The following is a 10,978-nucleotide window of genomic DNA, read 5'->3' as shown; positions in this document are numbered from 1 at the left end:
TGGTAGTGGATACTTTATTTTGTTGGATTTCCACCATCGAGTTTTGGGGTTATTTCCTCGTGGTCCTCCTGCCCTTCCTCTCCCTCCCCCATTTTCCCATGATGTTGATAAACTGCTTTATTCCGTCTCCCATCTTTTTCTGGTCCAAGCAGCCAGGCCTTTGCTTTTTAAAGGTCCTTAGTGCTTGTCTTTGAAAGACAAGAAGTTGTCCGCGTGTTAGAGAAAGCTAGGATCCGGCAGGACCCGCGGCGTTGTTCATGTTGACTCCTCCCTTGAGCTCGGGGCACCCTCAGCCAGCCCTCTTGCTCTGGGCAAGTGTCTCTCGCAAAACTCAGACCAGTTCATAAAGGCCTCTTGTCAGAGATTTGCAGGCATATGAATGGGAAACACCATATAAACAGTGAAAAAAACACATCTTTTCAAGTTGTTGGATTTTCTCCTTCATGGTCTTAAAAAAAAAAAAACAACTAGACATCTTGCATTTAATAAACCCATGCACATATAGTAGTAATCGGAACGTGATGCTTATCCTTATAACTCTTCTCAAAAACATTACTCAGGCCAGAGTCTCTCTCAGCTACGCTGAGGACCGACCGTCATTCAGTTGATAAATTCCCTCTTTTATTTTCTCAGTCCTAAAAAAAAGTTTGCTTGCTACGCTCAAACACTGACGTCACATGAAGATGCCAGTCTTTATACACATTTATAAAAGTAGAATATGTGAAATATGATACAGTGGTACAAAGTTTTACAAATTAATACAAGTCAAATATATAAATTACAGTGAAATCGAGGGAGGTCGTGGTTCTGTCTTGGGACGGTTCTTTTAGCAGTCATATCGCTGCAAAGAAAACGAGATCGGCATTAGGTCACAATCAGGCTAAACAAAGAATGATGATGCCATTTGTGTCCAAAAAATTCCTGTTTGAAGCAGACATCAAGCAGGCTGATGTCAACTTCAGCTGAGAGCTTCGACAATGCTCACGGAATGTTTCCTAAACAAACAACCGACTCATTGTCCTCTTGGAGGAAAAGCTGCAGGAAAGGGCCATGAAAACGCAGCTTGCTGGTGTTGGGTTGGCTCTGAATGTGTTTGGGGTAGATTTTTAATCCTAGGGATTTTAGAGATAATGCCATGGGAGTTTCACCCGGGGGTGGACTCGATGTGGGTAACTTTCCCAATTCAATGCTACCAAGTTACAGACTTGACTCATCTACACTAAAAAACCTTGCCCTTTGAAAGTGTCTTTTGTCTGAGAAATAAAGGTAGCAGATCTGCATGGGCGTGTCTGGGAAGAAGCCACCCCTACTGTGACTCAGATGGGAAACCCTGTGGGACTATTTGCCCCCTGCCCCCCAACCCCCACTCAGGGAGGAGGGTCACTCCGCCAAACTACAGCAATGCGGCCATTGACATATTATGCCTCGTTTCAAAACGCACAAGTGCTGATGGCCAGCGGGGCCTCCCTCACCTAATTTAAACTCTGCCTTGCATGAAATTCAAGGCTAGAGATAGGTTACATGAGAGTAACTCTGAGAGGATTCTTCTCTGCCTCTCCCCGGACCGTATTGCCTGGAAACAACTCCACATTGAAAGTTTCCCACTGTGTTGTTTTCTTGGAAATTTGGCAGGCTCCCAAAGGAAATTATTAATCTTGCTGTACTCGCCTGATAAGGAAAACTAGATTTTTATTTTAACTTCCCCTCAAAAATTTTAGAAAGTTTCCATTTATTTACAGCAAGGTTTTTCATGGTAGCAGTGGGCTTTCAGTTCTCATTAGGTTTTTGTCTTACTTTAAAAGAAAGAGACCTTGAACCAAACGAACCAATGATTAGGAAAATAGAAACTAAGTTTCTGTTTACCTAATCCTGTTTTACAGAATAATGCATAAAACAAACCCTCCAAAATTGGGCCAAAGCTGGACTTCCATCAATTCATTAATACATGGGGTTTTTTTAAGGAGGATATAGAAATAAGAACTTTCCCTGCTACTAACAAATGCATACTTCTTTCTGAAATCATATCCCCAGGAAACAAGTCCTTCCTGGTTTTCTTTCACTGTGAAAGGCTTTTCACGAACTGCTATTCAAAGGTTACTAGTGATTCTCTATGCTTAGCTGTGGGGACAGTTTTGCGACTCCTTATTAGGAAGGAATTGTAAAAAAAATGCAAAACAACAGCAAGTATTGCATACAGGTTGAGAGCAGGAGCCGTGGCTTAAGATGAGCCAGGGTTTGAAGCCTGCTAGTTCCTGACTAGGTGATGGTAGACATACTGCTTAACCCGACTCATAGTCTCATCTGAAATGTGAGTGCAGCTCAGTGCCTCATGCAATGAACGTTGACAACTATTTGTGTATGCTAGTCGGGAATATGAGAGCAAGCAAAGTTGTGTCTTTTTGGCTAGAGCAGGGCCAGCGGAAGGGGCAGCGAGTTTGCTCTTGAAGGGACACTCTGTCTACGGACAGCATTTTCCTTATATACACAGAGCCAACTACAAAAAACCAAGATAACCCAGGGACTATGATTCTCAAGGAAGCTTATTACCAAGAGCAAAAGCGAATGCTGTAAATGCTTTGCCACAAAGATGGTATAGGAACAAATGCTGGTAGATTGAGCACTGTTTTCTTTTGCCTTTTCTTCTCTATGATGAAAACAGCGGTGTATTATAGTCATTGACTACGCCAAGGTCAGGCTGTGCCATTTTCACACAGGTTCTTACCTGTTGGCGGAAGCAGCAATAACCACATATTCCTCCCATCACTCCATTTATTACTTGAACGAGACACAAGATGAATTCAATTCCACCGAGGGCCAAGAGGATAGAAAACAGAGAGACATTCCATTCTACAACGTGCTTGGGTTCAGTGCACTGGGACCATGTGGAAGTATCCAGAAGGTACCTGTGGATAAAAAAAAGAAACTTCTGACACATGACCACACCTAATGGGATGTCTCATAAGCTGCTTTGTGTGTGGTGCTTTTCTGTTCAGAAAAAAGAAATGAATTAATTCATTGACCTGTATGAAATTTTTCTAGTCCAAGTCATTTCGCAAAGTGAGGAATTTAGCCCAGGTCGTGTTGCAATGACAAACATAAAATTCAGCAAAGATTATTGGGCGCTCACTGTGAGTTAGACATCACGCCAGGGCTGGGGATATAATGGTGAACATGGCATGGGGTTTGTCTTGGAAGAGCAGAGCTTCTAAGGGAGGAGACAAGATGCAATCATGACGCAACAAGTATACTGATCAGGTAAACCAAGGGTGAGAAAGGGCACTAACCTAGGCCGGGAGAATACCTGCTGATGTACCTATTCCAAGTCTGCGCTCCATGAAGCTAGGAACCAGACCTCTCACCATTGTATATGTAACCCCTAGACCAGTATCTGGCACATAGTAGGTACTCAACACTTGTAAGTCATTGAATGATAAATAATCTGAAGCCACTTTGTGAAATGTTAGCAAACCATGCTGAAGTCACATATGACTACACACACACGTACACGCACACATACACACACACACAAAGTCATTATACATATATATGCGACTTAGGAGATTTTCTAAATCCTTGAATATTCTTACAGTCTGAAAAATTTCTATCTCTGATTACTCTCTTAGAATCTCAGCCTTTGCTACATTATAAAGCATTTGGATCCTTAATGAAATAGGATTCAATCGTGTGGGAAAATCTACAATTGACTTAATTCCACAAAGAGGTCTGGTATAACTCTTTTCTTATCAGTTTTTCCTAAAACAGCAGAACAAAGGGGCTTGGAATTAGAGACCTAACTTTGAATGGTTCATTGAGCCAATCAGAAATTCAATTTGTTGATTAAAAAAAAAAGAAGTCTGTCCTTATGACCCTGTCTTTCTGCCTAACGGTGGGGAAAAGAACTTGTAATTTTAGGACACAATGTAAAAAGATTCTTTGGCCCCACTTGCATATTGAGCAATTAATCACTGGCTTGTGACCATTAGTTATTTCCCATACTGAAATCCTTGGACAGGTTGAAGTGAGGAATGATCTAGAAGCAGAAAGTTTCTTACAGAAGCTGGGGTGGGTCAGGGGAGGGGCATACACTCAAACAGCTATAAAACTGTTTAGTGATACTCGCCCTTCTCCTTGCATTCCAGTTGCATTCATCACGACCTTTTTTAGAGGTGGGTTTGTGCAGCTGTGTGTATGTCTGTGCATACATGAAAAACCATTTTCTACCAGTACATTCAGTATGTTCTGAACAAAGCTGAATCATGATCAATAACCATTTTGACCATCGAAATTTCAAACCCCTCTAAGTGCTGATTTTCCTGCAGAGGCTACTTTGGCCGTATTCACTGTAAGTTAGGAGAGAGTAGTAACAGCTAACAGAGGCCATGCTCAGAGCGTGTCAGCTTCCATGACAAATTCTTCACGTTTATCATCTCATTAATCCTCCTGACAACTGCCCCTGGTTTCGTTTTACAGATGAAGTAACTGGGAAGCATAGAGCTCAGTCCGCTTTTTCCTGGTTGCTGAGGGAGAAATGCAGAGCTGGGATGGAATCCAGTTCCACGTAATTCCATGTTCATGATTTATGAGCTCACTATATGTACTACACAACCCATAAGGGATAAGCAGTCTTGATGACGTAAAGACAATTGAAATTCATTATTCATATTATTTGCATTCATGAATCTCATAACTAAGCTTTTCAAAATTCAAAGACGGATGTCATTCATTTGTCGTGTACAACAGTTTCTACCAGCTATTTCTGATCTTTTCTCAATAATGGAGAAGAAGTAAGCATCAACATAAAATAAAAGTCCTTAAATTATCCTGATGCTAAAGTCAAGTGTCAGACCTGTCTTATAGCCTGATCACTTTAAATAAAGGGTTTGTTGTATGTAGTTATCATGTTATATGTGAATGTGTGTATGGGAGTAGTATGATTTACCCTGGGCTTTGATTAAATTCATATGCTTTCCATCCATATTATGTAAGGGGTCCACAATATTTTCTTATAAAATAGTAAAATCAGCTAATCGTTCTGGTATGGTGGACACACTGTACCAGCACAAACTCTACAGCCAGGCTGTCTGGGTTCAAATCCTGACCGCTCATGTCCTTCCTAGCAATGTGCCTTTGAATAAGTTACTTCAACTCTCTGTGCCTCCTTTTCTTCACCTGTACTATGGGAGCAATAGTGGAAGTCAACTCACAGAGTATCATGACGGCTGAATTAGGGAATCCATTAAAAAGCACCGAGAGCTTCTCCAGGTCAGGGACCCACGCTCTGACACCACCGCCTGGTGCCTGAGTCAGTGTGGAGACACCTGGCTGAGCGGAGGGCGGCACGGATCACTGCTGCCGTTCTAACCTGGTGGGTTTGCCTCTATACCACGCGGTGGATGAGAACGTGTGGCCCGACAGGGAACAATTACTCACTGTCCATCGGTGTTGGCAAAGGTGTAGTTCCAGTGGCCAGAAGAATCGAGACATTGTGGTCCTTCCGCCAAGCCCAGGGCTGCCACGATGACGCAGTAGCCAGAGCCTGCGATTCCGATCAGAGCAGCCAGTACAGAAGAAAACATCTGGCGAGAGGAGAAAGAGCGGACGTGAGCCCGCGTGGCCCTGGCCGCCTCCCAGGGACCGTTTCCACCCCCGGAGCAGAAGGACCTACCGCGCATCTCTTGCCGCAGTTTTCGTGGCCACAGCAGCCGCAGCAGTCGTCCTCTTCCAGCCCGATGAACACAAATGCCGGCAGGAACATCTGGTTCGAAAACAGGCAAACTAAAGTCACTGCCTCTCCCCCGAATCAAAGTCTGTGGTAAGGGTCAGGCTAAGCATCTTTGGGTAGGATATATTTCTTTCTGACAGTGGTGGATGGCTTTGGGTTCGCTTGCCCAAGTACCTCAAAGAATGTGCCCCTATGAGGAGAAGGAAACCCCTCTAAAGCGGAGTGCCTGCTTGTTTGCGTGTAGTTGTCAAGCACTCTTTGGGGCCAGCGTGCAGGGTGGGAGGGCTCAAAGAGTAACCTATAAAAGTGTTTCTTCCACAAGAGTTCCCAGCACTGTCCCAGAGGGAGCTCTGCTTTGAAACCCTTAAACTCCGTCTTTAAATCTGATTTTTTTCCCTTGTAAAACATAGACGATACTAACAGTCTTTCATAGAATAACTGAAACTTTTTCGTAAATAGGAGAGATGAAGACTCCGCATAATAAATATGAACTGCTTCTTTGATGATACGATTGTATGGTTGTTGCTTCACAATAAAGCTCTTTAAATAAAGTAAGTATGAAATACTCTGAGTTTGAGATCAAAAGGAGCCTAAACAGGTGCTATGTTATATGAAGGACAAATGATTACGTGAACATGATCACAATGCTTCGTAATAATGGATTAAATGTCAATGTTGTAGTGTCTTTTCTTGACTAAGAAAAATATTCTGTGTAGTACTAGCAATTCCCTAAAAATGTCTTTTTAGAATTCTCAATCCCAGCATTTAAAGTGGCAAACTCGAGTTCATCCACATTCTTTCCATGCTGTGGTTGAAGCTAATACTTTCAGCTCCCAGGTTGGCAGGCAAATTCCTCTCACTTCAATTAAAAACAAACCTTGGAAAAAACAACACATTCCACTGTTAGCTGCAGACCCTGATCTGGGGCTAACTGTAGGATTTTTCCTAGACGCCACACCCAGGGTTACATAAAGGAGAAAATTTATAGTTCTTTCTAAATAGCAATACACTCATAATTCATGGGGTTTTTTCCTGTCACAGATGCCTGAGAATAACCTGTGGAGAATTTGGACCCCAAACTCTGTTGACTTAGACAGAGGACCAGCGGCGTCCTCCCAGATCCCCAGAGCAAATGTTAAATGCCAACCCCCTTCAGTACTAGAAACTCTATAGTCTCTCAGATCTGATGTAAAAGCTAATACCTGTTTTCTACCAGTAAAGTAAGAGAGCATAGCGAAAAGGTCGTTCACTGTTAGTTGAAAGAGGATTTTGTAAAACGTCTAACAAAATTAATACACCAGACCTATCTCAACCTTTGTGTGCTCTGCTTACCAAAGAAGAACGAACAAAAATCACTGGATTTGCAAGTAGGCATTGTAGAAACCTTTTCATGAAAACACCGCATTAACAGAAGAGAATTTTTTAAGCTGAGAATAATCCTGAACAACTTACCAGCAAGCCCCCTCCTACGATGCCAGAAAAGAACCACACGAAGCGACTGAGATGGTTTTCAGAGGCGTATTTTGTTTCCCCATTGGGAAAGTAAAGCAAAATATTAGCCACAATGCAGAGGATGGCCAGCCACACCAGGGAATGTCCGATGCATCGTGCACATTTGCCGTAACACATGGTGGCAGAGAGCCTGGGAGGTTTTCCCTCTTTGCTCTGCAACTCAGTGATGGCCCGAGTCAGAGGCGAGCGTGCCCGTCTGTGAAGAAAGCAAAAGCAGTTCTCAGCCCATTCCCGGGCCTCTTAAATACTCTAGGTTCTTAGTCAGCGGGTGGCTGAGGTACTTTGCTTTCATTGGTCCTGACTGCAGGCTCCCGTCCGGGTGGGGGGAGTGGGGGGAGTGGGGGGAAGGTCCCGCCCTTCAGCTGCAATCCTGGAGACAAGCGAAACCAGGGTAGGACGTGGGAAACAGCCTCAGTCATAGGCAAGGAAGAGCATGATTAATCTTCACCAAGACATTCATCGTGAGGCTCCTTCCCAGGACAGAGAACTGACAGGAGCAGCTAACACAACTTTCCAGTAACCGTCGAGTGTCCGCAGCAGGCCGGGCCGGGGGAGGCTTTGCGAGGCAGCGCGCTGCGGTCCTGCTCCACGCAGCTGTCTGGACGGCTTCCAGCCTCACGCTCCGTGCTCACTTCCACCCCTGCCGGGACTCAGTTCCAGACCTGGGGCCAGTCTCCTGAGCCCTGAGCTGGTCTCCCCGTCTGTGGGAGGCAAGGGGTCCGAAAGCCATGCCCTACAGGCTTGAGGAGGCTCTTGGGAACACTCCCTCTGCCTAACGCATGCTCTGCAGGACTGCTCCGACTGTCCAGCTTTCCCGGAGAGTGCCTCCAAAACAAACCTGGCACCAAAACAAAGCTGGCGTTAGTCAACACAAAGGGCTCGGGCACCTTTTTATTCCTGAGTATTGCTCACAGGCAAAGTGATGCTGGGAAGGGCCAAGGGAGGCCTAAAGCATGGGGGAGGGATAAAAAGAAAAAGACATTTGGAAAAAGAAAAAAGAAAAAGGAAAAAGAAAGGAACAGAAGAGAAAGGGACTTGGCAAGCAGAGCGGGGAAAGGACTGAGATAACCTGGAATGAGTGGGGAGGCACGGCTGTTGATAGGGCTCAGGGTCTTCCCGTGGTCTACCAGCCAGCCCCTGAGCCAGCTGTCACAGGCTCGCAGATGCAGGCAGAGGAAGGGGCTCACGCTGACTTTCTTCTGTGGCTGCCTTGCAGAAGGAGGGGTTGGACTCCGAAGAAGTTCAGCCCTTGAATAGCAGGCTGTGCAGGCCAGGTGGACTGGGGGAAGCCGGGGTGACCAGGTGGGGCCAGGACTGGAGGCGCCTTGTCCCGGGACAGAATAGGGAGTGAAGAGGCAAAACGCTAAGATATTAGTTCAGAAGAGGAAGGTGAGCAAGGCTGGCAAATCTGGGAGCTCAGGCTGCGGCCAGAGTCTGAAGGATTTGGGCCAAAACTGGAGAGCAGGACACACACCAAACTTGAGGAGGCTAGCTGGGGTTAGTCACATAGAATCCGGACTGGGAGGAACATACTAACAAAGGTGGGGCCGTGATCCAGACTGGCCTGAGGAAAGAGGTGGAGAGAACTGAGCGCAGGCAGGGGAGGCTGGAACCGCCGGCCTGTTCAGGTGTGGGAAGGCAGATTTTCACGAGAACGTCACTCCGTTACCACCATGCATCCAACAACCTGGCCCATGCACCCTCTGTCCTGGCTTTAGGTCCTAATAGAGAGAAGGTTCCACAAGTATCAGGGCTTGGGGTGGTGTCCAGATGCCTGGGCCCTTTGTGGAGGCATCATCATTGCAAGCCTCCACGCTGCTGATCTATCCCACCTGGGGCCAATATGGGGCAAGCAATCCTGTGATGACTTTGCTCCTGAGTGCTTAGTCCCCTTCCCCCTCACCCCTACAGTCAGCAGCATCTGAAGAAGAGAGTGAGGGGCGCACGAAAAGTCGGGAGTGACTTTTCACTTCACTCTTTTCCAGTCTTGTGGATCAGGCAAGTCATCACATCCGCGGAACTCTGTTTTCTACTCTATAAGACATGGGGCAGGACAAGATCCGTTGTTCTTGAGTTTTTGAGACTCTTGTGATGATATAGCCCCTCCCTTCTCCACCCCCCCAAAAATGTACAGGTATGCAAGCACACATGTTTCATTCAATTTCAGGGGTTTCTTGGATTCCCTGAAGCCCATTAGTGGATTCTCCTGCACAGTTCTCCAGGTGGGCCCTGTCTGGAGACCATTTGCCTCGCAGATGCCGAGACTTGGTCCACTCTCCACATATTAAATAGGAATTATGGGGGATGAGGCCCAGTCATCTGAATTTTTTATGAACACTCCGAATGAGTCTTACGTTTCGCTCAGCATCACTGGCCTGGTCCACGGGCCAGGTAAATATCATCTGTATTAGATGTTCCCTGAGGCCACTCCCACCTCCAGTGGCTCCTCAGCTCGAGGCAGACATACAGAGTGTGCATGAATTGTGGGGGACGCCTTGCCGTTCCGTGTAAGGCACTTATAGGGTTGAGCTGACCGAATTCACTTGTAATATGGAGTCTGTCCACCTTGCCCACACTCCTGTCATTCTGTATAGTGCCTTCTGCTTCTGACCCTCAGCTGGTAACCTAAATCAGGGTCCTTTCTGGTTTAGGTTCCTGGTTTAAGACCAGATATGCTTTTCTGGACAATTGTTTAACCACTTGGCTCTGGTCCTAGCCAGACTTTGCCCTACAGGCCTTTCTCCTGGCTGTGAGCTCTCGGCCTGCTGTGCAGAGCTAAAATCTCCATGGACACGTTCTGGGTTCCCTCCCGCTCTCCAAGACCCACCCCTGCCCCTCCCCCAACTTCTGCTTCCCCCACCCCCATCATCTTTGTTGTAAGCATTATCTTCTCCCAGAGCTTCCTGCGGCCAGATCCCCTCAAGGAGGCCCTCTCCAAAGACCCCATTTAATGGTGGGATGCACTGTCCCTCAGCTACTCTTCATCACATCACCCTGTTCTATTATCATCTCAAACTTTATCATCCCTGAGATTTTTCTGTGTATTCACTTGTTTCCTTTTCTATTGTCTGTCTCCCCTCCTCTGAGTGGGGAACCCGTTTGGCCTTGTCCACCATTGCTTCCCAGGGCCCGGAACAATGCCTGGGACATGGTAGGTAGTCAGTAAATATTTGCTGAAAAGCTAACTGAATAAATAAGGGAATCGATGAATTTTTAAGCCTGTTCTTACCAGGCTGATGTTCCAGTCCCTCCACCTTCGATTCTGTTATATCTCCTTGTGAGCCATGGCCTCCCTAGAAACCCCCTTAGCTAGTTTACACCATTGCTCCCAGGTCCTGCCACTGCCGGACTGGTTCAAGCAAGTTATTAGCCATTCCATACCTCAGTTTCTGTCATTATTTGCTCACCAATATTTATGGAGCTCCTACTATGCTTTCTAAGTTCTGGGTATGTATATATAGCAGTCAACAGAACAAACAGAAAGTCCCTGCCCTTAAAGAGAGTCCATTCTATCAGAAAGCGAGAAACAAATACAAAATAATATTAAATAAATAAAATACCTTGTGCATTAGTGATAAGTGCAGGAGTGGGGAATAGGAGAGGGAGGGAGACAGCCTCGTGAAACAGGATCATAGAAACTACCTCACAGGGTGCAATGTGCAAAGTGAGTCAATGTGTGCAAAGCACGAAGCACCCGGTATTTAGCAATCACTCAATAAATGCTACTTATTATTACTTACTCTT

The 10,978-nt window shown here is 45.8% G+C and overlaps 1 protein-coding gene across 2 annotated transcripts; it reads right to left on the bottom strand.

Moving 5' to 3' along the window:
* On the bottom strand, window positions 1-8,025 carry TM4SF1 (transmembrane 4 L six family member 1). 2 transcript variants are annotated; one of them, XM_026497261.4, is made up of 5 exons: window positions 7,175-8,025; window positions 5,666-5,755; window positions 5,431-5,576; window positions 2,723-2,903; window positions 1-841 (listed from the first exon to the last, which is right to left on the bottom strand). In XM_026497261.4, exons 1-5 carry the CDS (start codon window positions 7,349-7,351, stop codon window positions 827-829), a joined length of 609 nt encoding a protein of 202 aa, XP_026353046.1. In that variant the 5' UTR covers window positions 7,352-8,025; the 3' UTR covers window positions 1-826. The 2 variants fall into 2 exon arrangements, with proteins under 2 accessions (XP_026353046.1, XP_057171982.1); XM_057315999.1 differs by having other exon boundaries at window positions 1-2,903; window positions 7,175-7,466.
* Window positions 8,026-10,978: the final 2,953 nt, after the last annotated feature.

Source organism: Ursus arctos, unplaced genomic scaffold (genome assembly GCF_023065955.2).
Source record: "Ursus arctos isolate Adak ecotype North America unplaced genomic scaffold, UrsArc2.0 scaffold_20, whole genome shotgun sequence".
NCBI classification, from domain to species: domain Eukaryota; kingdom Metazoa; phylum Chordata; class Mammalia; order Carnivora; family Ursidae; genus Ursus; species Ursus arctos.
This window is presented reverse-complemented; position numbering and strand designations above follow the sequence as displayed.

Excerpts from the sequence above, each read along its gene's own strand:
- TM4SF1 (XM_057315999.1), bottom strand. The coding sequence starts at position 7,351 with ATGTGTTACGGCAAATGTGCACGATGCATCGGACATTCCCTGGTGTGG. Across the intron at positions 5,756-7,174 it reads TCGTAGGAGGGGGCTTGCTG|ATGTTCCTGCCGGCATTTGT; the intron begins GTAAGTTGTTCA and ends TTTTCGAACCAG. Across the intron at positions 5,577-5,665 it reads ACTGCGGCAAGAGATGCGCG|ATGTTTTCTTCTGTACTGGC; the intron begins GTAGGTCCTTCT and ends TCCTCTCGCCAG.